This window comes from Ovis canadensis, chromosome 15 (assembly GCF_042477335.2).
Source record: "Ovis canadensis isolate MfBH-ARS-UI-01 breed Bighorn chromosome 15, ARS-UI_OviCan_v2, whole genome shotgun sequence".
In the NCBI taxonomy this organism is placed as follows: Eukaryota; Metazoa; Chordata; class Mammalia; order Artiodactyla; family Bovidae; genus Ovis; species Ovis canadensis.
Genome location: NC_091259.1, coordinates 9,053,532 through 9,081,494, shown reverse-complemented (window position 1 = coordinate 9,081,494; position 27,963 = coordinate 9,053,532). Strand labels below are relative to the sequence as shown.

Genomic DNA, 27,963 nt, shown 5'->3' with positions numbered 1-27,963 from the left:
GTGACCCCACAGACTATAGCCCGCCAGGCTCATCTGTCCATGATATTTCCCATGCAGGAGCCCCACAAAAATATGAGACACCCAGCAGTGAGGTAATGGAGGCTTATCTGCCATCCTGATCTAAGGAGAAGGGGAAAGGGAGTCTGGGGCTTTAAAGGGGAGGAAGACAGTGCATAGGAAGATGGGAAGAGCAGATGTTTGTTAAACAAGTGTATGCTGTGCCATGCCCTGTGATGAGTCTTTCTGATACCAGAGATTATCTCTGGTAATAGCTCTTCTCCTGGTACATACCTCCTGTCTAAATTCAGAGTTTGACTTATGTTTAGATGCATAGCAGTTTTTCTCTCCCACTGGATTTTGAATAGAATAGGGGTCATATTTTATTCATCATACTCAGTATGAGGTATGGTACATTGTATTCAATGAGAGCAGGGACGTGATCTGTTTTGTAGATGGCTATTTCCTGAGCTGTCACTGCCTATAGGAAGTCAAAATCATTGTTGAATGAATCAAGTGAGTAATTTGGATTGAATCAGCTCTTCCTTGCATGTTGTCGTTTAGTTACAAAGTTGTCTCTGACTCTTTGTGACCCCATAGACTGTAGCGCACCAGGCTCCTCTGTCCATGGGATTTCCCAAGCAAGAATACTGGAGTGGGTTGCCAATTCCTTCTCCAGCAGATCTTCCTGACCCAGGTATCAAAGCTGGGTCTCCTGCTTGGCAGACAGATTCTTTACCACTGAACCATTCCTTCTATCAGTTCAATTCAGTTCAGTTGCTCAGTCGTGTCCAGCTCTTTGCGACCCCATGAATCGCAGCACTCCAGGCCTCCCTGTCCATCACTAATTCCCAGAGTTCACTCAGACTCAGGCCCATCGAGTCAGTGATGCCATCCAGCTATCTCATCCTCTGTCGTCCCCTTCTCCTCCTGCTTCCAATCCCTCCCAGCATCAGAGTCTTTTCCAGTGAGTCAACTCTTGCCAATCCCTCCCAGCATCAGAGTCTTTTCCAATGAGTCAACTCTTCGCATGAGGTGGCCAAAGTACTGGAGTTTCAGCTTTAGCATCATTCTTTCCAAAGAAATCCCAGGGCTGATCTCCTTCAGAATGGATTGGTTGGATCTCCTTGCAGTCCAAGGGACTCTCAAGAGTCTTCTCCAACACCACACTTCAAAAGCATCAATTCTTCAATGCTCAGCCTTCTTCATAGTCCAACTCTCACATCCATATATGACCACTGGAAAAACCATAGCCTTGCCCAGACGGACCTTAGTTGGCAAAGTAATGTCTCTGCTTTTGAATATGCTATCTAGGTTGGTCATAATTTTTCTTCCGAGGAGTAAGCGTCTTTTAATTTCATGGCTGCAATCACCATCTGCAGTGATTTTGGAGCCCCCAAAAATAAAGTCTGACACTGTTTCCACTGTTTCCCCATCTATTTCCCATGAAGTGATGGGACCGGATGCCATGATCTTCGTTTTCTGAATGTTGAGCTTTAAGCCAACTTTTTCACTCTCCTCTTACTGTCATCAAGAGGCTTTTTAGTTCCTCTTCACTTTCTGCCATAAGGGTGGTGTCATCTGCATATCTGAGGTTATTGATATTTCTCCTGGCAATCTTGATTCCAGCTTGTGTTTCTTCCAGTCCAACGTTTCTCATGATGTACTCTAGGTTTTATTAAAGTGCAAAGTTTATGTTTGATTTGGATAACTTTAAGAAAAGAAATCACTTCTGGTAGCATGAGTTAGAGACTTGGTATAGTAATTTGAAGATGGCTTTTTGAAGGTGGCCTGGGAACCTAAGTGCGAATCAGATTAGTAACCAGATTGGAAGGGCCTTTAAATGAATAAAATATGAAAGTTTAAATCTCCACATGTAATGGTATCTTTTATAAAATTTTTTTCTCTCTTTGGTCTATAGTTTTAAAATTTTTACCTATAAAACATACTAATTTTCACACTATTTTCTGTTGATTAGGTGGATTTTATTTTGTTAGGTGGTGATCTTTTTCATGAAAATAAACCCTCAAGAAAAACATTACATACCTGCCTCGAGTTATTAAGAAAATATTGTATGGGGGATCGTCCTGTACAGTTTGAAATTCTCAGCGACCAGTCAGTTAACTTTGGTTTTAGTAAGTAAGTATATTTAAATGCTTCAGTGAATGTTTCCTTGTGTCTGTGATATATAACATTTCCTATGTAGGATGCATGAACACATAAACAGTTAGTCATCTTCTCTTCATTGTAAGCTATTTCCTTGGCAGTTGTAGTTCTTTGAATTTTCTGTACATTATTGTATTAATTTGTATTTCCCTAATTAATAGATAGAGTAACTTCTCAGATTTTTACTGTACTTTTGGGATCTCTGTTCATATCCTTTGTCCATTTAAAAAATTTGGATTGTTTTTGCTTTTCATGTTGAATTTGCAGGAGCTATTTTTATATTCTACATATCAAGCCTTTGTTACACATATATTTTTTTTCCTAATCAATAATTGTCTTTTGACTGTTGACAGGACCTTTTGATGATAGAAATACTTAGTTTTAATGTTCATAGTAAAATATATGACACGTCTGAGCAACTTCACTTTGACTTTTCACTCTCATGCATTGGAGAAGGAAATGGCAAACCACTCCAGTATTCTTGCCTGGAGAATCCCACGGACAGGGGAGCCTGGTAGGCTGTCGTCTATGGGGTTGCACAGAGTTGGACATGACTGAAGTGACGCAGCAGCAGCAGTCAAATATGTTGTTCTTTAAGATTTGTGCTTTTGGGACTTATTGACAATATATACCTAGAACCCCAGGTCATAAAGGTATGTCATTTTTCTTATACATTGAGCAGGTACCACACTGCTTTTAATTAAAATGATCTCAAAGTTGTCTTCTGCCTATGCCAGTGTCTCAGTTTTTTCCTAAAAGACACTGACAGTTTTGAAGTTTACTGGTCAGATATTTTGTAGAATATCTCTCAATTTGGGTTTTCTCATTATTAGACTAGGGTTACTGGTTTTGGGGAAAGAATATTCCTTATAGGTGAATTGCCCTTCTCATAGCTTGTTAGTAGTATATGCCATCAATATGACCTGAGCTGGTGATGTTAACCCTGATCACTTGGTTAAGATAGTGTCTTACAGGTTTCTCCACTATCAACTTAATATTTTTCTCTTTCCATTCACTATTTTGTAGAAGTGAGTCTCCACGTCCAGCCCACATTCAAAGAGAGGGAGTTAAGTTTTGCTTCTTGGAGAGAGAAAAGAGTGTCAAAGAATTTATGGGCATGTTAAAGCTACCACTTACTAAAATCAGTAAAATTTTAGGAGAGGCTCTACAACTATTTCCTTTCTCTTTAATGTTTGTCCAGTAGTTTTAGCATTTGCCAGTGGTTCTTGCCTGCAGCTATTGTAACTATAGTGTCCTCATGGTGATTTCCTGTTTCCCACATTCTTTCTGCCATTTATTAATTGGAATTGTTCCATAAAGACTTGTCCCTTGTCCCCCATTTGTTTGTTTATTTATTCAGTTGTCTATATTAGTAGGAACTTATTAAATCATTTATATCAGTATGAACTCATTTTTTTCCTTTGAATTGTAATTTAACATTATTTTGATAATCTGTTTTGTTGCTCAAATAAATTGTTTCAGCTTTAGCTATTGGACACTCTTTCAGACGGGCTCTTGTGTCCTGTCAACATACACTAATCTTTTTTCCCCATCTTTCTTACTTTTTGGCATTGGAAGATGCTCCAGGCTAATTCTGTATTTTCCCAAGCTTTATACTCAGGGAGTCTTGGTTCCTTTTGGAATGGTATTTGTAAGCTAGAATCTGGATGCTTGGCATGCACATGGCTATTGTCTTGTGGTGCTTCTGGTTTCTCTCAGTATACAGAACTTAAATATATATATGTAAAAATGTGGGCATATGTATATATGTGTGTGTGTGTGTGTATGTATATATATATGTGTGTGTGTATACATATAGGTATATGTGTACACACACACACACACACACACATAAAGTATTCCATGAAAACAGACATCAGTTCTGTTGCTCAGTCGTGTCTCTGACTCTTTGCGTTCCCATGGACTGCAGCACGCCAGGCCTCCCTGTCCATTACCAACTCCTGCAGCCTACTCAAACTCATGTCCATCACGTTAGTGATGCCATCCAACCATCTCATCCTTTGTCATCCCATTCTCCTCCTGCCTTCAATCTTTCCGAGCATCGGTCTTTTCCAGTGAGTCAGTTCTTCCCATCAGGTGGCCAAAGTATTGGAGTTTCATCTTCAGCATCAGTCCTTCCAATGAATATTCAGGACTGATTTCCTTTAGGATAGACTGGTTGGATCTCCTTGCAGTCCAAGGGATTCTCAAGAGTATTCTCCAACACCATAGTTCCAAAGCATCAATTGTTTGGTGCTCAGCTTTCTTTATGGTCCAACTCTCAAATCCATACATGACTACTGGAAAAGCCATAGCTTCAACTAGATGGATCTTTGTTGGCAAAGTAATGTCTCTGCTGTCTAGGTTGGTCATAACTTTTCTTCCAAGGAGCAAGTGTCTTTTAAATTCATGGCTACAGTCACCATCTGGAGTGATTTTGGAGCCCCCCAAAATGAATTCTGTCACTGTTCCCACTGTTTACCCCTCTATTTTCTGAATGTTAACTTTTAAGCCAGCTTTTTCACTTTCATCAAGAGGCTCTTTAGTTCTTCTTTGCTTTCTGCCATAAGTGTGGTGTCATCTGCATGTCTGAGGTTAGTGATATTTCTCCCAGCAATCTTGATTCCAGCTTGTGCTTTATCCAGTCCAGCATTTCTCGTGGCATACTCTGCCTAGAATTTAAATAAGCAGGGTGACAATATACAGCCTTGATGAACTCCTTTCCCAATTTGGGACCACTCTGTTGTTCCATGTCTGGTTCTAACTGTTGCCTCTTGACCTTCATACAGATTTCTCAGGAGACAGGATTGGTGGTCTGGTATTCCCAACTTTATGAATTTTCCACAGTTTGTTGTGATCCACACACTCAAAGGCTTTGATGTAGTCAGTAAAGCAGAGTATATGCTTATCTGGAACTCTCTTGCTTTTTCGATGATCCAGAAGATGTTGGGAATTTGATCTCTAGTTCCTCTACCTTTTCTAAACCCAGCTTGAACATCTGGAAGTTCATGGTTCACGTACTGTTAAAGCTAGCTTGGGGAATTTTAAGCATTACTTTACTAGCTTGTGAGATGAATGCAGTTGTGTGGTAGTTTAAGCATTCTTTGGCATTGCCTTTCTTTGGGATTGGAATGAAAACTGACCTTTTCCAGTCCTATGGCCATATTGAGTGCAGTACTCTCACAGCATCATCTTTTAGGATTTGAAATAGCTCAACTGGAATTCCATCACCTCCTCTAGCTTTGTTTGTAGTGATGCTTCCTAAGGCCCACTTGACTTCATATTCCAGGATGTCTGGCTCTCGGTGAGTGATCACACCATTGTGATTATTTGAAGATCATTTTTGTATAGTTCTTCTGTGTATTCTTGCCACCTCTTCTTAATATCTTTTGTTTCTGTTAGGTCCACACCATTTCTGTCCTTTATTGAGCCCATTTTTGCATGAAATGTTCCCTGGTATCTAATTTTCCTGAAGAGATCTCTAGTCTTTCCCATTCTGTTGTTTTCCTCTATTTGTTTGCACTGATTACTGAGGAAGGCTTTCTTATCTTTCCTTGCTATTCTTTGGAACTCTGCATTCAAATGGGTATATCTTTCCTTTTTTCCTTTGCCTTTCGCTTCTCTGCTTTTCACAGCTATTTTTATTCTTATTTCTTACCTATTTGTGTATAAATATATTTTAAAAAGGAGTTTATATTGGGAGGTAAATTTTTGGGGATTTTTGTATTTAAGAAGATGAGTACTTTTAACTTTGGATTGATAATTTGGCTGGGTTTAGAATTGGATTTCGAAAGATTCTTACATATGTTTCCTTGTTTTAAAAAATTCTAATCACTTGTTAAAGAGATTGTGTTTTCTCCATTGTATATTCTTGTCTCCTTTATCAAAGATAAGGTGTCCATAGGTGCATGGATTTATCTCTGGGCTTTCTATTTTGTTCCAGTGATCTATATTTCTGTCTTTGTGCCAGTACCATACTGTCTTGATGACTGTAGCTTTGTAGTATAGCTTGAAGTCAGGCAGGTTGATTCCTCTAGTTCCATTCTTGTTTCTCAAATTTGCTTTGGCTATTTGAGGTTGTTTGTATTTCCGTACAAATTATGAAATTATTTGTGCTAGTTCTGTGAAAAATACCATTGGTATCTTAATAGGGATTACACTGAATCTATAGATTGCTTTGGATAGTATACTCATTTTCACTATATTGATTGTTCCAATCCATGAACATGGTATATTTTTCCATCTGTTTGTGTGCTCTTTGATTTCTTTCATCCCACTTCAGTATTCTTACCTGAGAAATCCCATGACAGAGGAGCCTGGTGGGCTACATTCCATGAGGTTGCAAGAGAGTTGGACATGACTTATCAGCTAAACAACAGTAGCAAATGTTCTCAAACCTTCTTTCCTGTTCTCTTTCTGAAAATTATATCTTACCCACTTTTTAGTATCCCCTATAACTTTATTTCTTTGTACTACATTTTGGATAATTTTCTGTTCCAGTTTACTAATTCATGTAGAAAAATAGAACAAAAAAAGAATTAGGGAAACTCTGAAAAAGAGGACTACTAAGTAGTGTTTAGCTCAGTTCAGTCCCTATCAAAATTCCAATGGTAACTTTCACAGAAATAGAACAAACAACAGGTACAGGAAAAGGTGCTCAGTATCACTAATCATTGGGGAAATGCATATGAAAACCACAATGAGATATTACCCCATACCTGTTAGGATGTCTGTCACCAAAAAAATAAGGGAGAACAAGTATTGGGGAGAATGTGGAGAGAAGAAAACCCTTGCACACTATTTGGAATGCCAGTTTATACAGCCGATAGAAAACACTGGAGGTTCCCCCTCAAAGACAGAACCACCGTGTGATCCAGTGGTTCTCCCTCTGGGTATATATCCAGAGGGAATGAAAACAGTACTTGAAGAGATAGTCTGCACTCCCACGTTCATTGCAGCATTATTCACAGTAGCCAAGATAAGGCAGTGGTGGCAACAGTGTACATGTCCATCAGTGGAAGAATGGATAAACATGTAATATGTATATGTGTGTATATGTAAAACATACATGTTACTCAACTGTAAGAAGAGACATCATTTCATGTGAGACAATATGCATGGACCTTGAATGCTTTATGCTAAGTAAACTAAGTCAGAGAAAGAGACAAATAATGTGTAATATCACTTACACAGTATAGGGAATCTGAACTCATATAAATGGAGACTTGAATGGTGGTTACCAGGGCCAGGTGTTGTGGGGGGGAAGTGGAGATGCTGGTCAAAAAGTATAATTTTGATTAAGAAATGATTACATTCATAGGATCTAATGTACAGCATAGTATTAGTTATAGTTTTAATAAAGTTTCTAAGACAGTAGATCTTAAATGTTCTTACTAGGAAAAGGAGATGGTAACTGTGTGACATGCTGGCAGCTGTTGAAGGGAGTATGTGTTAATTACAGTGGTAGGTAAGTTACAGTGGTTAATCATTTTGCAGTATATGAATATATCAAACCAACGTATTTGTATACCTTAAAGTAACACAATGTTGCACGTCAGTTATATCACAATATAGCTGGAAAAAAGTATATTATAATGCTGCTGCTACTGCTAAGTCACTTCAGCCATGTCCGACTCTGTGCGACCCCATGGACGGCAGCCCACCAGGCTCCCCCATCCCTGGGATTCTCCAGGCAAGAACACTGGAATGTTGCCATTTCCTTCTCCAGTGCATGAAAGTGAAAAGTGAAAGTGAAGTTGCTCAGTCGTATCTGACCCTCAGCAACCCCATGGACTGCAGCCTACCAGGCTTCTCCGTCATGGGATTTTCCAGGCAAGAGTACTGGAGTGGGGTGCCATTGCCTTCTTTACATTAATAAAAAATGTGATATGACTCATGAATTGATAGGCAGGTAATTGGAAGAGTATAGAAGTTCCAGAAATAGCCTCAATACATGTGGGAATTTAGTATTTGATAAAGGTGGTGTCACATATCTCCAGGAAAATGTAGCTTATTCAATAAAAGAACTAGAGGAACTGTTAAGAATTTTAAAAAATCTGGATGTGGAAAAGACTTTTCTAAGTATTGCACAAATCCGGAATCCATAAAAGATTGGTATTTTTGTCTTTGTAAATTTCTGCATGGCAAGAGCTGCCCATGGAAGTCAGAAGTCCAGGTTCAACCAGAAAGAACATTTTTAATTCAAGGCAAATTAAGGTCTAATTTTCCCAATAGATAAATAATTTTTTCAAGTCAGTTAAAAGAAATTCATGAGTTAATAAACAAAAAGTTAGGTAAAGAATATGGACATCATTCACTGAAAAGGAAATAAAGTGACATTTAAACATACTAAAAGAATATGAAAGATACAAGATGAAGTACACTGAGATATGTTTTTCCTATAGGATTTATATACATCAGTAATTCTCAGTCCTGGGTGTGTATTATCTTTACCTCAGAATCTTAAAAAAACTGATGCCCAGTCTCTAGGTCAGTTAATCTCCCTGATTGTGTCTCAGACATTGGCGGATCTTCAAAGATCCCTAGAGAATTTTGCTGTGCAGCTAGGGTTTAGAATCACTGGTATAAAATTCAAGAAGTTTGATCATATATTGTACTAGTGGAGTAAGGGGAAATGGTCTCATGCATTGCCATTGTATTATATGTAAGTTATACCACCTCAACCAGGGGAAATTGGCAGTAATCAAATTTACAAATGTAGCTGTACTTTTTGACCTGACAGTGTCCTCCTGATAATTTCCTATACTCTCACAAGGGCACCTTTGTTCAGGAGTGCTCAACCATTTGTGAAACAAAAGACTGGAAATGGCCCAAATGTCCATTGATAGGTATCTACTTAAACACATTGTAATAATCCATACAGTGTCTGGCTAAAAAAAGACACAAGGAAGCTCTTTATATACTGATATGGAATCATTTACAAAGTATGTTAAGTGATAAAGGCAGGGTCCAGAGGTCTATATTGTGCTGCCATTTGTGGAAGAAGGAATATGTATTTATTTGCTTTATAGGTATAAGATATTTTTGCACAGATAAAGTAGAAATTGCTAGTGTCATTTCCTCTGAGAAGTGCAGCTTGGTGACTACGGCCAGGAGTACTATGAAAATTTGTCATACAAGTAGTAAGTGATAGAGCTGGAATTTTTAATCAAGGTCTTTTGTATTCTAGAGTAGATGTATTTCTTCCCCTTCTGCTTCTACAATACAAATACAGACCTAACACAAAGACTTTGAAATTTTGAAAGCCTATTAGCTTACTATTCAGATAATCAAATCGTTCGTACAATTCACAAGCATCATATACTGTAAGGTTTTCTTTTCAAGTGCAGTACTTTGAGATCTTTTCAAACTTGAATTATTGCCTATGATTGAATTTTTTTTTTAAACTCCAAACTAGTAGTCATCTGCCAGCTTAGATAATCCAATTTGCCTCTAACAGTATTAAGTTTTTGGAGGAGGAGAATGGAGGAAAGAGCTTTTGTCTCTTACAGAAATTTTTTCTTTCTTTTTTTAAGGTTTCCATGGGTGAACTACCAGGATGGCAATCTCAACATTTCAATTCCGGTGTTTAGTATTCACGGCAATCATGATGATCCCACAGGGGTAATTATTGTGTTCTTAAAGTTTGTTGAAATTTTAGAAATTTTCCGTTTGTCTATGGGGAAGCATTCTTCCACTTCTTCCCTGCAACTTTTAGTCAGATTGACTCAGAGATTCAAATTGACTTTTTATCATTCATATAGGCTTTTATACTGCTTTTTAGATACTTTAAAAAATCTGAGATAATAATTGATGTATGAGATATGCTTTTATTTCTTGAGTGCCAAAGTTAGCAATAAGTAACCAGTAGAAGGAATAACATTTAGGAATAAATAAATGTTGGGAATAACCTAACATTTGTATAATGCTTTACAGATTACCTGGTGCTTTTATCTCAAAAATCTCACTGTAGGAAGTAATTGTTTCATGAACAGTTTTAAATCTAAATTAGATCATCTTATTTTGTTTGATAAGGAAGTACAGACCATCTTCAGCTTATGATGGTTCGACCTAAGATTTTTCAGCTTTACAGTGGTGCAAAACTGACATGCGTTCAGTTGAAACTGAATTATGAGTTTTGATCTTTTTTGTGGCTAATGATTTGTGGGAAGATACTCTTGTGATGCTAAGTAAAGACAGCAAGGCCCAGGAGAGTGAAAAAGTTGGCTTAAAGCTCAACATTCAGAAAACGAAGATCATGGCATCCGGTCCCATCACTTCATGGGAAATAGATGGGGAAACAGTGGAAACAAGTGTCAGACTTTATTTTTTTGGGCTCCAAAATCACTGCAGACGGTGACTGCAGCCATGAAATTAAAAGACGCTTACTCCTCGGAAGAAAAGTTATGACCAACCTAGATAGCATATTCAAAAGCAGAGACATTACTTTGCCGACTAAGGTCCATCTGGGCAAGGCTATGGTTTTTCCACTGGTCATGTATGGTTGTGAGAGTTGGACTGTGAAGAAGGCTGAGCACTGAAGAATTGATGCTTTTGAAGTGTGGTGTTGGAGAAGACTCTTGAGAGTCCCTTGGACTGCAAGGAGATCCAACCAGTCCATTCTGAAGGAGATCAGCCCTGGGATTTCTTTGGAAAGAATGATGCAAAAGCTGAAACTCCAGTACTATGGCTGCCTCATGCAAAGAGTTGACTCAGAGAGTTGGAACAGACTCTGATGGTGGGAGGGATTGGGGGCAGGAGGAGAAGGGGGTGACAGTGGATGAGATGGCTGGATGGCATCACTGACTCGATGGACGTGAGTCTGAGTGAACTCCGGGAGTTGGTGATGGAAGGGAGGCCTGGCATGCTGCGATTCATGGGGTCGCAAAGAGTTGGACACAACTGAGCGACTGAACTGAACCGAAAGTAATCTCAAAATATCATTTTATTTTTTCTGGTCATTAATGTATTATAAATCACTATTTAGCTAGTCTTTTTTTCCTCACATCTTGAGAGGTCTGCTTAATATAGATGGTTTTTTTTTTTCCAGTGGACAAGACATGATAAATTTTGATGAAATATTAACTTTGCATTTAGCATGTGATTCTACTCACAGTGATAGAAAAAAGGATAGCACATAGTTTACTATTGTAATCTTGTTTTGACAAGGCACTATCTTCATCTAGGTTTTTATAACTGCTATACAGAGTATACTTTTAATAAGTGATAACATGCAGGTTATTTATTTTTAGATATACAGTAATATTCTTTGAAAATATTTTGCATAGGCAGATGCACTCTGCGCCCTGGATATTTTAAGTTGTGCTGGATTTGTCAATCACTTTGGACGTTCATTGTCTGTGGAGAAGATAGACATTAGTCCAGTTTTGCTTCAGAAAGGAAGTACAAAAATTGCTCTATATGGCTTAGGTAAGATGGCTTTATATTACTATTTATGTTGATAAACATTTACTTGTTTAAGCAACTAGGAAATCAAATTCTGGAGTTCACTTTGTTGTTGTTTGGAAAGTAGTGAGGCAAATCTAATTATTCCTTATGGGTGACTTTAAAAAATCTTACAACATTTTGATGGACATTTTTCATTCTTTTTCATTCTTTACCAATATGGTAAAGAATCTGCCTGCAGTGCAGGAGACCCAGATTCGATCTCTGAGTCAGGAAGATCCCCTGGAAAAGGGAATGGTTACCTACTCCAGTATTCTTGCCTGGAGAATTCCACGGACAGAGGAGCCAGGCAGGCTACGGTCCATCAGGTTTTCAAGAGTCAGACATGAAGGACCGACTGACATTTCATTTCAATAGTCCTTGAGATTTGTTTTTAATAGCAGTTTTGATGAAAAAATATTTTTTCCCTTAGTAGCTATTGTATGTTTTTTCTTTCTTTTTTTTCTTTTAGACTCAGACAAGAATCCTGAACATCAGAACTATAGAGTAATTTAGAAAAACTGCATTTTTATACACTGTCCAATACAGTAATCATGTGGATATCAGGAACTAGAAAAGTGGCTAGTCTAAACTGAGTCATGCTATAAGTATAAAATACATATTAGATTTTAAAGACAGAAAAAAAATGTAAAATACCTTACTCAGATATTGGGTTAAATAAAATATATTAAAATTAATTTTACCAATTTCTTTTACTTATTTTAATGTGGCTACTAGAAAATTTAAAATTACATATTTGGCCTGTTTTGGTGGCTCACATGATATTTTTGTTAGTGCTTGTTTAGAACTGTCATCTACAATGCTCTGAAAATTTGCTTTATCAACTTATGAAATTTATTTAGTTTCCAGTAGGTAAAAGCTTGTTTGCTAGGCTTTATTACATGTGAATGGAAGACTATTTTTGTTTGTTGTTCTTCAGTGGCTAAGTTGTGTCTGACTCTTGTGACCTCATTGAGTTCGTCCTTCACTATCTCCTAGAGTTTGCTCAGATTCATGTCCATTGAGTAGGTGATGTTATCTAGCCATCTCATCCTCTGCTGCTCCTTTCTTTTGCCTTCAATGTTTCCCAGCATCAAGGTCTTTTCCAATGAGTTGGTTCTGCATCAGGTGGCCAAAGTATTGGAGTTTCAGCTTCAGCATCAGTCCTTCCAGTTGATATTCAGGGTTAATTTCCTTTAGGATTGACTGGTTTGATCTCCTTACAGTTCAAGGGACTCTTCAAGAGTCTTCTGCAGCACCACAGTTTGAAACCATCAATTCTTTTGCACTCAGCCTTCTTTATGGTCCAGCTCTTACATCCATACATGACTACTGAGAAAACCATTTTCAGCATGCATTCAGAGTGTATTTTTTGTGTCTTCATTTGGTTAAGTTCAGTTTGATATTTGTTATATGAATGCAATAGTTTTATTGTTTTTGATGTGTATCATTTAGTTGCTAAATTGTGCCCAACTCTTTGCGACTCCATGAACTGTAGCCCACCAGGCTCTTGCATCCGTGGAATTCTCCAGGCAAGAACACTGGAGTGGGTTGCCATTTCCTAAGTATTATAAAATTTATGCTTCATGTTAAACCAGTTTTAAAGTACCCCAGGGGAAATTGAGAAAAAACTCATGCTATAACTAACCTCAACATGAGTGAAGTGAGTGAAAGTCGCTCAGTCGTGTCCGACTCTCTGCGACCCTGTAGACTATACAGTCCATGGAATTCTCCAGGCCAGAACACTGGAGTGGGTAGCCTTTCCCTTCTCCAGGGAGTCTTCCCAACCCAGGGATCAAACCCAGGTCTCCCATATTGCAGGCGGATTCTTTACCAGCTGAGCTATCAGGGAAGCCCATAGTTTTCATTATTTTTTGAGTGATTTTAGTATAATAGAAGCCTTAGTACTCATTTCTCTTTGTATATGTTTTTAAAGAATAATTAAGATGGATGGTTTATTTAAATACTTTCTGTAGGAAGTGTAGAGTCTTTGCCCAGGTTACATAATTTTGCCAGTAGAAAAGCATCATGGCAATCTCTATTTCAGAGATACAGAAGATGAGATCAAAATATTATGTCTGATTTTTGCAAGTGATAGAGCAGGAAGTAAAATACACTTAAAAATAAAAACACTCCTGATATTTTAATCACTGTAACATTAGGGATCATATCTGAAGAAAATGATTGATCCTTACACTTTCAAACCAAGGACAAACCCCGTTATGCCTTAGTCACTGCCAGAAGCAGTGAGTTAGTTCTGCATCAGGTGACCAAAGTATTGGTGTTTCAGCTTCAATAGCTGAAACTATTTCAGCTCTGCAAGCTCTTATCTCATCCTGTTCTATTTTCCTTAACTGGACTCAGTCTCTACCCTCCAGCGGCTACTCCCACCCCAGCTCTGTATATGCTGCTGTTGCTAAGTCGCTTTAGTTGTATCCGACTCTGGGCGACCCCATAGACAGCAGCCCACCAGGCTTCTCATCCACAGGACTCTCCAGGCACGAATACTGGAGTGGGGTTTCATATTCTAGAGCCCTTTTTAGTTAGCAGACTCCTCATATCATCAGTCCCTGAACGCTCCCTGTGCTGTGTCACTGTGAGTGACACTGGCCTACGAGGCTCCTGTGTCCTGTGCAGTTTTCTCCTGGCCTCTCACAGGCTCTAGGGTGGAAGGGCTGGAGGGCAAGTCCCTGCTCTCCTTGCTTCCCGCTGCCACCCCCTGTCCTTCCTTTTCAGATATCCTTGAAGCTAACTGCCAACCAATAAACTGCCCTTTCCATTACCTCAATTTTCTTACCTGCTTACCTTCCAGTTTTGTCAGTGTTCTCAGTATTTCTGCAGCTAAGTAGATCAACCTTCTAATGCCCTGGATTTTCATGTCTTGCCTTTTTTGTCCCAGTCATACATTCCACCATCATTTCAATTGCTAGCACTAGGAGTTCTCTCTAGAAGCTAGACCTCTTCTAGCTCTTATACTTCTGCAGCATTGACTTTTATTCCTTAATCACTCCATGAAGTGGTAACCTTGTCCTCCCACTGATAATTGCCTTCTTAGCATCCTGACTTGCCTTTTATAGCATTTAAAATTATAATTTGCATGTTTATTTTCATTGACCTATACTAGACTAAGATTATCCTTTGGGGAGTTAGGAAGAGTTATTTGAAAATCATTAAATTATTTAAAAGCACACTGTTTTTATTTAAAAGCATAATATATATAAAACTATTATTTTTAAGTACATTTTAAAATCTCACCCCTTTTAATGTCATTTCCTGTGTATTTTGTAATGTATATGTTAGATCAAGAGTACACATAGAAAAAATAGAGTAGGAAACAATATTATTAAAAATTTTAATAAGACTATGAGCATAGAAAACAGATTTTTATTCTACATTTTCTAGATTTTGAAGGTATGTATGCTTGACATGGAAAACATCCTTTGAATGCAACTGACTGCTCAGCAGGTTTCTCTGGTGGCTCAGCAGTGAAGACTTCCCCTGCCAATACTGGACACTTGTAGGAGACTCGAGTTCAATCCCTGGGTCGGGAAGACCCCTTGGAGGAGGAAATGGCAACCCTCTCCAGTACTTGCTTGGGAAATCTCACGAACAGAGGAGCCTGATGGGCTACAGTCCATGGGGTCACAAAGAGTCTGACACGACTGAGCGACTAAACAAAAACAACTGCTCAGCAGCTGTCAGGCACGAACTTGGAACGTTTTCATTTGTGAATAATAATATCAGATTTCAAATATCTCTCTGATAGGAAAATGAGATACTGAGAGAAGCACATAATTTAGAAGCAAAACTTTTAAAATAATGTAATGTCTATTTCAGGATCCATTCCAGATGAAAGGCTCTATCGAATGTTTGTCAACAAAAAAGTAACAATGTTGAGACCCAAAGAAGATGAGAACTCTTGGTTTAACTTATTTGTGATTCATCAGAACAGGTAAAAGTTTTGTCTCTGAAAATTCTTGAGTCAAATATTGAGGTTCCCCAAATCTCTATTTCTGAGCTTACCTATATTTTAGTAAAGGGTTCCTTATTCCTTGAAAGCTGTCAGTGCGGGATCAGGCAAACTTAGATAGGCATTGCGTGACTGCATCTTGAAATCATTTTCAATATATATTCATACTTATTAATGCAAATGAGTATTTCTAGCATATGGGTAAGAAATACCAAAAACCATAAAATGAATGCTCCTAAATTCAGAAGGAAGTGGAACATGAGCAGTACATTACCCCATGCCCTTTTCTGACCCTATCTTTTTCTACATACTTTATAGGGAAGCGTTATCTTCACTTTTTATTTAATCTGTCCATAGCTTGCTTTATTGTTCAGTTATACACTTACTCATGAGTCATCTTTATCTGGTTTTGGTATAACTGGAACCATGCTTTATATTTTGCAGTTGGCTTATTTTTGTTCAATAGTATGTTACTTCAAAATGAAAATGTCAGTCATTAGACATGTCTGACTCTTGTGACCACATGGACTGTAACCCGCCAGGCTCCTCTGTCCATGGGATTCTCCAGGCAAGAATACTGGAACGGGTAGCCATTCCCTTCACCAGGGAATCTTCCCAACCCAGGGATCAAACCCAGGTCTCCTGCATTGCAGGTAGATTCTTTACCACTGAGCCACCAGGGAAGCCCTATGTCACTATGATTCATTTTGCTGCTTAACAGCATAACTCTTTTTCACTGATGTATACATTTCAACTTTTTTGCCTGTTGATGAGTGTTTTGTTATTTCCAGATTTTTTTTTTTTTAATCTTTTTGTTAGGAACATTCTTTTTTTTTTTTTTTTTGGTATATGTGCTGCTGAAGTGGGTACAGGAATATTCTTATACATTACTCCTGGTACATATATACAGGTGTTTTTCCAGAATATTAAATATAGGTAGATCAGCTTTTTTTTGTTGGTAGTTTTAAGAAATTTAATCTAGTGGCAGGGTATAAGGTTGATTGAAAGGAAATAGAGATTTGAAGAAACAAGATTTATTATGTGATAATTATAGTAAAAAAGTGTGAGATGGTAACAATGGTGGCAGTGAAATGATATATAAGGAACAAAGTTGAAAAGTTATTGAAAAAGAATCTGAAGGGATTTGGGGCCTGATTATATAATTTCTTCTTATTATTATTAAATAGTATTTATTGAAGAGATATTTATTGACTGTAGAATACTCTGGTACTTGTCCATCACCACAACTCAGTGAAAGAAAGGTTTTAGGCTGCAGTGTTATGTTGCCTTATGTATATTCTTGAATAAACATGGTGAGTTTCAAAGGAGAAACAGGACAGGGTTTTGATATGTTGGTTTCTATGTAACAGACGGGGAGTTTGTTCCTTCTCTTGCTGAAGGCTTCCCAGTTCTGCTACACTTTCTGCTTTCCCCAAGTAGGAATAAGTCAGAAGCCATTCCATACCAGAATGAGAGGTGGAGTGGCACATTGGTAAGGGGAATGGATGGTATGGCTGGTTGCTGTTAAGGGTGATGTTAATAATCTTGATCATTTGATTAAGGTGGTGTAGACCACGTTTCTCCACTGGAAAGGTCACATCTTCTACTTTATAATAATATATTGGGAAAAATACATTGAGACTATGTGAATATCCTGTTTCTCCTTAGACTTTGACCCACAGGCTTTAGCATCCACTGGTGCATCTTGATGGGGAAACAGCGGCTGACTTTATTTTTCTGGGCTCCAAAATCACTGCAGATGGTGATTGTAGCCATGAAATTAAAAGACGCTTCCTCCTTGGAAGGAAAGTTATCACCAACCTAGATAACATAGACAAAAGCAAAGACATTACTTTGCCAACAGAGGTCCGTCTAGTCAAGGCTATGGTTTTTCCAGTGGTCATGTATGGATGTGAGAGTTGGACTGTGAAGAAAGCTGAGTGCCGAAGAATTGATGCTTTTAAACTGTGATGTTGGAGAAGACTCTTGAGAGTCCCTTGGACTGCAAGAAGTTCCAACCAGTCCATCCTAAAGTAGATCAATCCTGGGTATTCATTGGAAGGACTGATGTTGAAGCTGAAACTCCAATACTTTGGCCACCTGATATGAAAAGCTGACTCATTGGAAAAGATGCTGATGCTGGGAAAGATTGAGGGCAAGAGGAGAAGGGGACGACAGAGGATGAAATGGTTGGATGGCATCACCGACTCAATGGACATGGGTTTGGGTGGACTCTGGGAGTTGGTGATGGACAGGGAGGCCTGGTGTGCTGTGGTTCATGGGGTTGCAAAGAGTCGGACACGACTGAGTGACTGAACTAAACTGAAGGTGCATCTTGTTTCCAGTAATTAATGCTGTGATGGTGTTTGTAACTTTTTAAATTTCCCTTATTCTTTCTATAATTATTGACTGAAAGTCTTCTGTTAGGAAAATTTGTCATTCTCATTTATTTACTTATTCATTCCATTCATTTATGTTACTTTAGACTCAAATATTTATTTTATTCTTTGAGGTACAATCCAGTATTAGCAGTTTTTGTTGTTGCTTACTTTGTTTCAACTCTGACCATTGAGAGCATTTTTATATCGGCTTCTGTGCTCTTTCAGCAAGCCCTCTTCCTTTTTGTTTTTTTGAACTATGTCATTAACCTTCCAGTCCTACAAATTGCTCCAGGCTCCTCTTGTATTTTTCTCCCAAGCCCAGGAATCAACTACTTCGCCAAGGAGCCCTAATTGCTTTCATCGGAGAGTGGTATTTAGAAACCCAGATATGGCCACTAAGTGTGCTTAGTGCTACTGCCGGTCTCCATAGCCCTCATGACTAGAGTTAAGGGAATATGTGTATATTTACTAATTCATGTATACATATTTGTATGTATGTATGTGTTTGAGCAAACTCCCGGGTATGGTGAAGGACAGGGAAGCCTGGTGTGCTGCAGTCCATGGGGTCGCAAAGAGTCAGACATGACTGAGCGACTGAACAACAAATATGTGTGTTAAAAAAAAAAAACAAAAAACCCTAGTGCAAGTTCGTACTGATTTGAATCCAGCCCTACAGGGTTCATTTTTGTCTTCTCCCTTATTTGAGGCTTCATTCTCTAACAGAAACCTGGATTGTATCATCTTTATGTTTACTTACTTTTTTAATCTTAATTCATATATAAAGTAATTTTAAAATTGAGAAAATTTGCCAGCCAGGATTCAGTGTTTGTGTATTATTTTAGTCCATAGCCTTAAACTATATCTAGTAAAAAACACCACTTTCTAAAGTTACTTAGGTCAGTTCCTTTTCCCCTATCCCTTCATTGTCATTATAATAGGTTTTTATTGTAATGCTGTTAGGGTCATTTTTCACCTTCAGCATTCTTACATTCTTATTGTTTTCTGGGTAAGTATGTTTTCAGGGCCTTGTAAAAAAAAACAAACTGATTTTCTCATACAGAGCAAGAATTTTTGAGCCTTTTACATTTTACTTTATTTCCTATTTGTTTCTATATGTTGATCAATTTTCTTTTTCTTGCAGCGAAAGAAGGTAAACCCTAAACAGATTTTGTCATGCAAAACATCTCCGCAAGGATGTTCTAATAGGCTTCTGTGTCATAAGTCAGAGTCAACCCACCAGCGTAATTTTCCCTTTTCCTGTGCTCCAGGAAGGCACACATACATCATGTTTATTTGAGTTATTCTGCTCTCTTCAGTCATTGTGATAGCATTATACATTTTTTTTTACATAAAAGTTTTTTTACATAAACATTCCTAGATACATGAGCTTTTTTGATTTCACTTCCTGCTCTTCCGTGCATTCATTCTGCTCAGCTACACTGGTCCCCTTGCTGCTCTTGAACTCACTGGAAACATTCCCATGTCAGTGCCGTTGCCATCAATTTCCTCGCTCTGCCTAGGTCTCGGGCATTCCTGGTCCCTCATCTCCATGCTCTGCTACTTGTCTCCTGTCAGAGAGGCTTTTCTGGACCACCCTGTGTATAGTAGCCTCCCTTTTACATGTAACTTTTCCCTTTATTTTTCTATATAGCCCCTATCACTGTCTGACAAAACTTTATATAAAAAACATAGATATATATATATGTATATGTGTATGCATATACATGAGCATATTGTGTTATTGCTAGTTTCCCCCATTTGAGCAAGGACTTTGTTCGTGTCTTCAGGATCTAGAAGAGACCTGGGAAACCTGACACATACAGATACTCAGTAAATGTTTGTTGAGTGAATGAATGTCGGCTTGCCTCAGTTGAATGCTGGTTGAAGTTGTTGAACACTTGTACTTAAATTCTCAGTGATATAAATCAATATTGTGGAGAATTTTTTTCTTATTTTCCTCTCTTTGGGTTTTCAGATATCTTTTAATAATAGCAGCTAAACTAGGTATAAAATAAGGATTTGGAAATCACATTCATACAATATTTTATTTAATATTGAAAACTCTTATCTCTTATATAAGACTGACATTCTCATTGTTTTAATCAGTAAAAGAAACATGTTAAAAGTGAGGGGACTTATAAGCTTAGGTTAAATTCACTGTCATCTTCTGTGTTTTGTTTGGTGTACACTCAGACCAGTTTATAGGTTTTTACTCTTTCTAGAGCTCATGCTTTTCTGGCTTTCCCACAGGGAGAGGTATTCCTCTTTACCTTTTGTGACCTGCCTCTGTGTAGAATTGACTGCTTTCTCTTTTGAGGCTTTTACTTGTCTGTGTCCTGCAAGCTTGTAAACCCTTTGAGATTAGGAATTAGATATTATCTTTGTATCCCCAACCCCTCGAACACTTTCTGGCTTATAGAAGGGATAATAAAGCTTTAGTGACTGGAGAAAGACTTATTATGAAGTTGTTTTATATCTGTAGATATTTGTAATACTTAGTTTTAAAAATCTTGGCATAGGAGTAAACATGGAAGTACCAACTTCATTCCAGAGCAGTTTTTGGATGACTTCATCGATCTTGTTATCTGGGGCCATGAACATGAGTGTAAAATAGCTCCAACCAAAAATGAACAGCAGCTCTTCTACGTGTCACAGCCTGGAAGTTCAGTGGTCACGTCTCTTTCCCCAGGAGAAGCTGTAAAGAAGTAAGTAATGATTATATTTTCCAAATCAATTCTTAAAAATATTTTCTATAATAATCTGATCATCTCATAGGCCAAAAGTACTGATGGTGCTGTTACTTATATGATAAATTTATTTATAAAGACTGATTATTCCATATACTATTACTATTTTCCTAGATTTTAAGCTGTTTTCAGCAGGAGTGAAATACCCCAGTGGTATTAATGATTTTGCTGTTCATTAGGCCAATTCAAGGCTAACATTTTTTATTAATTAAATTTTAAGTTAGAATGCTATAGGAAAGTTGATGGATGAGTAGATTTTATTCTGGGGAAGAAGAATGTTTACATTTTTTCCTGTGATATAACATTAAGATCAAATTACTAAAAGTCTTCCTTGGTGGTCCAGTGGTTAAAAATCTGCCTTGCAATGTGCGAGACACAGGTTTGATCAATGATCAGGGAACTAAGATCCCACATGCCACGAAGCAACTAAGCCCAGGCACCACAACTACTAAGCATTGCATGCCACAACTAGAAAGTCCACAGCCAAATAAATAAATAAATATTTTAAAAAAAAATCAAATTACTAAACATTTTTTAAGGAGGGGAGGTTTTAAGGATTTTGTAGACATTAACAAATATGATCGTTTTGATGTGCACATCTTCATGAGGAAATGTACAGTGTGATTAGGTTTTCATTTCCCTCCTCATTTTAGACACATTGGTTTGCTGCGTATTAAAGGAAGGAAGATGAATATGCAGAAAATTCCTCTCCGAACAGTGAGGCAGTTTTTCATGGATGATATTGTTCTGGCTGATCATCCAGACATTTTTAACCCAGATAATCCTAAAGTAACGCAAGTCATACAGAACTTCTGCTTGGAGAAGGTAATTCTTCTAGATAAAGGTCAATGAAATCTATTTTAGTTGAGAGGTTATTTACATTGAATTAAATACTTCAGTAGACTAGAGGGAAGACATTACATTTGCTACATTCTCATGAAACCTTTAAGGAACCACTGTTCAGTAAATGAGTTTAGGTGTATTGAAGGTTTTAAGTCTTTGAGATGGAAGAATGCTACATATAGAGGAAACTTTAAGTCCCCCTCCCAGATCCTTTCCTCCTCCTCAGAGATGCATGTATAATTGCTTTTCTTTTTTTATCCTGATTTGATAATTTGTTCATTTTATTAATGAAAGCAGTAACTTTGATTGGGGAATCGCAGGATACTATGGTAGATGACGAGAACCTTAGCCTAGTAATCTCCTTCACACATCCTCTCACCCTGAAATCTACCTCCAGATAAAATCTTGAAATGTGTCTGCTAGGGCTTCCCTGGTCGCTCAGCTGGTAAAAGATTATCCTGCAATGCAGGAGATCCTGGTTCAGTCCTGGGTTGGAAAGATCCCCTGGAGAAGGGATAGGCTACCCACTCCAGTATTCTTGGGTTTCCTTGGTGGCTTAGATGGTAAAGAGTCTGCTTACAATGCAACAGACCTCGGTTTGATCCCTGGGTTGGGAAGATCCCCTGGGGGTGGGCATGGCAACCCACTCCAGTATTCTTGCCTGAAGAATGCCATGGACTGAGGAATCTGGTGGGCTACAGTCCTTGGGGTTGCAATGAGTCAGACATGATTGAGTGATTAAACACAGCACAGGGACCATGTCACTTCAGTGTAAGTCCCATACCTCCTCCCATACAGATCACCATCCCTAAACCTCTGCAGAATTTCTTGAGCCACTTTGAAGTTGGATGAATGCATTTAATAATATGGAACTTGACATCTTAATACAGTAAGTCTACACATGAACCTTCAAGTTGCAAACTTTGAAAGATGCGGACATGCGTTTGCATGTCCCATCACTTAAATTAGTTCACATGTCTGCTGTACATTGTCACATGCATGCATCCTCTGCAGTGGCTGTACTCTGGTGTACTGCACTATACAGAGGGCTTCCCTGATGGCTCAGCAGTAAAGTGTCTGCCTGCAGTGCAGGAGACATGGGTTTGATCACTGGGTTGGGAAGGTCCCCTGGAGAAGGAACTGGCAAGCCACTCCAGTATCCTTGCCTGGAGACTCCCAGGCAAGAGGAGCATGGTGGGTTATAGTCCATGGGGTCACAAGAGGCCGACATGACTTAGCGACTAAACCACCACAATCACTGTATAGAGTATGGTAATACAGTATCTTTATTTCAAGCTGAAGAATGTCTGGAAGGAAGAGTAAAAGCAGCAGTGATGTAGCTGGTATTGTACTTTTCAAAGTGCCGCATTTAAGATTAAAAATGTTTTCTTTATTTTTTTGTGTTTGTTTTTATGTATTTTTGTATGAAAAGTATTATAAACCTATTTGTGCATGTGTGCCAAGTTGCTTCAGTTGTGTCTGACTCTTTGCAACCCTTTGGACTGTAACCCGCCAAGCTCCTCTGTCTATGGGATTCTCTAGGCAAGAATACTGGAGTGGGTTGCCATGCGCCCCTCCAGGGAATCTTCCTGACCCAGGGATCAAACTTGCATCTCTATGTCTCCTGCATTGGCAGACGAGTTCTTTACCACTAGCACCAGCTGGGAACCCTATTACAGTATAGGATTATGTAGTCGATTGTGTTAGTTGAGTACCTAGGATAACTGTTGGACTTAACGAACAAATTAGACTTACAGATTTGCTGTTGGAACAGAAGTCGTTCATATGTAACATTAATTGCTAACACTTACTCAGTTCTTACTCTGCGTATGCTCTTCTGCTTTTTATGATAATGATAATTGTCACTGCTGTTCATTGCTTGTATATTCTGGACACTGTTGACAGCGTTTTGCATTTAATCCACTTAGCAATGCTATAGGACGGTAGAGTCTACCATCCACATTTTATAGAAAGAGGAGCTGAACCATAAAGTGAGGCAAATGTGATAACCACTAAACTGCAGAAACGCCCACTGGAGCTGAACCTTAAAGTAACTCACCCAATGTCACAACTTTACTAGCTTCATGTAACTCATATAACTGAAAGGTTTAGGTTTGCTGGTTTCAAGATGACCAGATTTAGAAACTCAGATTAAGATAGCAGGCCCTTCGGTCTCTGTTTCCATGTTTAGTCCTGTGCCACCCAGTCCTGTGGTTTTTATCTTAAGCTTCACTATAAGGAAGTCTGTCATGCGGTGGCCCACAGACTTACATTGCCTTTACAGCTGAATCATTTTTTTCCCAGTGGTTCCAGATAAACCCCTTAAACATTGAGTTTCCCTCGACTGAGGTCATGTACTTGTCCCTGAACCTGATCTCTCAGGCTCTGGAGATGGAGCATGAGTGAGTGGATTGTCCCTGCCTACTCAGGGAGCTCAGGGTCTCTCAGCCTTGGCACAGCTGACAGTTTAGACTGGGAAATGCTTTGTTGTGGGAGCTTGTTCTGTGCACAGTGGGATTTTTGCAAGTCCTCTCTGACCTCTACCACCAGATGCCAGCCAGAGGTACCTCTTCCCCCTAGTCATGACAATATCTTTATTTTGAGGTTGAAGAAATGCTTGAAAATGCAGAACGGGAACGTCTGGGAAATTCTCGACAGCCAGAGAAGCCTCTTATACGACTGCGAGTAAGTCCTATTTAGATGAATTTAGCTTTATTGATTTTCAAAGGAGAGTTGTACAGTTTACATGATTTTTTTTTTTTTTTTTTGGTAAAGTAGCAAAGAGAGTACGTATAGTAAAAAGAGCTGTCATCATTGGTGAAGAAAATAATAAAGCAACCAGTATTTGATTTAATTGTAGTTTCATTCCTTTCTATAAACTTTTTATTTGATATTGAGGTATAGATGATTAAAAATGTTGTGACAGTTTCAAGTGAACAGTGAAGGGACTCAGCCATACATATATGTGTTCTCCCCCATATCCCCCTCCCATCCAGGCTGTCACATAACATTGGTAAAGTTCCATGTACTCTGTATATAGTAGATCCTTGTTGGCAATCCATTTTAGTTCATTCTGATAGGTTTGACGTTTTTGTTTTCTTGCTTCCCTCATTTCTAAATAGTGTTGTATTGACTAGGTTGGCCGAGCTCTCGGACTTCATTGCCTGCGGTTCCCCGCTCTCCCCTCCTTCCAGGCACTCAGACTTGCAGTGCCTCGGGCATATCAGACCTGCTCACTTCCTCCAGGTCTGTTCATGTCACCCAGGTAGTCACCTCAGTGGACCCCAGCCTGATTAAGATTGTAACCCCCAGGCCCTCTCTCCAGCACTGCTGATTTCACTTACCCTTCTCTACGTCTTCCTTTTTTCCCCACAACACATCCACCTGAACTACGACATCCAATTTATTTGTTTATTTATTTTGGTTATTATTTATCCTCAGCTACCAAACTATCTGCTCTATGGAAGCATGGAACTTTGTGAATCTTGTTAACTAATGTAGCCAAAGATCCCAGAACAGTCCCTGGCAATTGCACGTGGTTGATAAATAGGTGGCAAGAACTGACATTTCAGAGTTAGAAAATTCTAAGAAATCAAAGTGTTTCCTGTGACTCTAAACCTGCTTATCTTTTGCATCATAATATTCACAAATAACAACAGACTTCTTTTTTTTCCCGGCCCTGTGCCTTTCTCTTCTAGCTCCTCCCTTTTCTGATTTTCTTCCCCCCAAAATAATACATTGTCTATATTGCTCATATAACAGTCTCTTCCTCAGTCCACTATAATCAAGGCTGTAACACCACCATCTCAGGTGGAAAATGCAACCTTCAATTGTCAAATCCAGTAGATTTTTTTTTATCTTAGTTAGTGAGTCACTCTTCAGCATTCTCTTCTACAAGTTTTCTTTGTCCCTTCCTATATTTTACTTAGTTCTGTGTCCAGTCTAGGCATATGATCACCTATAGAATGATGGTTCCCAAATTTTGACGTACCCCTGAGACCTCCTTGTTGGAGTACAAGAGTCCTTCTAAAGCCTTGTGCCCAAGGGATATGGCCCTTAAACTGCAGCAGCACTGGCATTACCTGGGAAATTCTTAAAAATACAGAATCTCAGGCTCCATATTAAACCCACTGAATTGCATTTTAACAGGATCCCCCAAAGATTTATATGCACATGACAATTTGAGAAGCCCTGGGCCATACAGGATGAAGGTAAAGAGGACAGTCTAGAGTCAGACTGGTTTGATTCTGGCTCTGTCAGTAGTTATGTGACCTTGAGCCACTGGGTCTCTTGTCCCTGGGTATGTGCTTCCTAGGTCTGAGTGAATTCTCTCCATCTCGTTGTCATTGCTGTAGCTGAGCCTGGATGCTCTCTTAGCTGGCCTGCCGCTGCAGCTTCCTACCTGACTCTGCTCCAGTTTCCTCCTGGCCTCTCCAGACTAATGCCAACACTGTCTTTCTAAAATATGATATTGCATGATTTTCCTGCTGAAAACGACTTAATGACATCCCAACTCTAACAAGAACGAGCCTAAACTCTCATGTGGTGTTCCAGACTTGACATGATCTGGTCTAAACCGACCTCGTTGCTTCTACCTTGTTTCCTGGCAGCACCTCCTGGACTCCAGTTTCTGACTGAAAGTTGCTGTTTCCTAGGCCTGCTGCTGCTGCTAAGTCGCCTCAGTCTAGTGGAGTTTATTTCACTCTTTAGCGTATTTGCTCACACTGATCCTGCTGCATGGGATATACTTCTCTTCTTCTGAAGTAATCCCCTTTAATACTCACTTAAGCTTCCCTCTTCAATAGAAACTTTTCTTGACATCCCTTCAGAATCACTACTTCTTTGTGTCCTCAATCTCCTCTCTACATATTTCTTACAGTACTATTCAGATTCTGCTTACAGCTACTTCTTTACATGGTTTGTCTTCCTAGCCAGCTTCTTAGTTTCTTTCCAACCAGGATGCTCTTTTATTTATGTTATATCTGGCCCTTGGTAGAGTACTTAGACATTGTGGACACTTCAGTGAATAATTTTTTAACGTTTAGAAAAAGAAAATTACAAATAAAACTAGCCTGGAGTTCAGTTGTTAAAAATATGTTTTGGGGAGACTTCCTAGCTTGAGCATTTGGCATTTTCTGGTTTAGAACATGGCAGCTATAGAGATGGTTTATCTGGGTAATAGAAACTTAGCTGCTTCAAGAGAACCACACAGATCTCTCTATCAGGGCAGAAGCACCATGTTTCTCATCTGTGTCTGCCTGATACTGTTAAAACTAATCAGACTTAAATTGAAAATTGGTGTTCCTTTCCCAAACACATTACTAACTCATTAATGATAAAAAGAAGAAATATTTTCCTGTAGGTAGTATTCCAAAATGTATTGGCTAGATGACCCTCACTGATTCACTAATTCAGTGAACAGATGTTTATTGAGTTACTGAGTGCCTTCTTTTCGTATATGAGAGTGGGGGGTGGACAGTGAAGATAAAATAGACAAGGCTTTCAGGAGATGGAGGTGTGAGAAGAGATACAATAAACAAATAGCAAATATGTGACAGAATCTTAGCTAGTGCTAAGTGTGACAGAGAGTGTAAGTTGGGTGGAGGTTAGGCGTAGTCTGGAGAGGCTGGTAATGTGGTACAGTGCTGGTTCCCAGAGCATCCTTTGAGAACAGCTGGTTTAGGAAAATGATTATATCTGTTAGGAAGAGATGTGGTGTTTTTCTTTGTAAGGGGCTTGGTGCCATAAGAGACATCTTTAAAAAAAGCCTGCCTTGAGAACCATTATTACTTCTAAATAGAAATCGTGAGCCCTCTTGTACCTGCAGTTTCATATCTGCAGATATGGAGGGCTGATTGAATTGTGCCATTTTATACAAGGGACTTCAGCATCTGCAGACTTTGGTGTTCCCAGCCAGAGGTCCTGGAATCAATCCCCCTGAAATACCAAGAGATGAATGTCCCATGTTTTGAAGGTGATCATTTCTCAAAGCTCACAGACTTGCATCTTTTCCTCCATGGATTTTCCCAATGTTTATTTTTGTCTGATGTGAAAGCTTATCCTTACGTGATAAACCAATTAATAAATACATCTAGTGCCAGCATTCTATTTGGATATCTGTTTTAAAAGTTTAAGAAAACTTGTTTAGAAATTTCACATCCTTTACAGATGATATTCCTGGTTCCTAGACTGTTAGTTTTTACCATGGGGAGATACAGTGATTCTGACATTGTGGGAATTCTTGCTGTACCTTGATTCCATCAAACAATGTCTTGAAGAAGCATAAACCTTTGAATCTTTATTTTTTCATGGAATAAATTGTGTAACATCATGATGATCTTTAAAATGAATTGTAGAACATTAACATACAGTACTAACTTAAAAGTCTTATCCATAAATACTGAAACTGGTACTC

At 38.6% G+C, this 27,963-nt stretch overlaps 1 protein-coding gene across 6 annotated transcripts in view; it reads left to right on the top strand.

Annotated features, from left to right (window-relative positions):
• Positions 1 to 27,963, top strand: part of MRE11 (MRE11 homolog, double strand break repair nuclease) — a 78,122-nt gene that overhangs the window by 7,385 nt on the left and 42,774 nt on the right. For 2 of the 6 annotated variants that reach the window (XM_069554761.1, XM_069554762.1), the window contains exons 4-10: positions 1,976 to 2,136; positions 9,699 to 9,786; positions 11,451 to 11,592; positions 15,445 to 15,559; positions 20,478 to 20,663; positions 21,359 to 21,530; positions 24,153 to 24,233. In XM_069554761.1, the coding sequence (XP_069410862.1) occupies positions 1,976 to 2,136; positions 9,699 to 9,786; positions 11,451 to 11,592; positions 15,445 to 15,559; positions 20,478 to 20,663; positions 21,359 to 21,530; positions 24,153 to 24,233 (945 nt within the window). The remainder of the gene's footprint in view (positions 1 to 1,975; positions 2,137 to 9,698; positions 9,787 to 11,450; positions 11,593 to 15,444; positions 15,560 to 20,477; positions 20,664 to 21,358; positions 21,531 to 24,152; positions 24,234 to 27,963) is intronic. The other 4 variants (XM_069554764.1, XM_069554763.1, XM_069554765.1 and 1 more) reach the window with 2 other exon arrangements.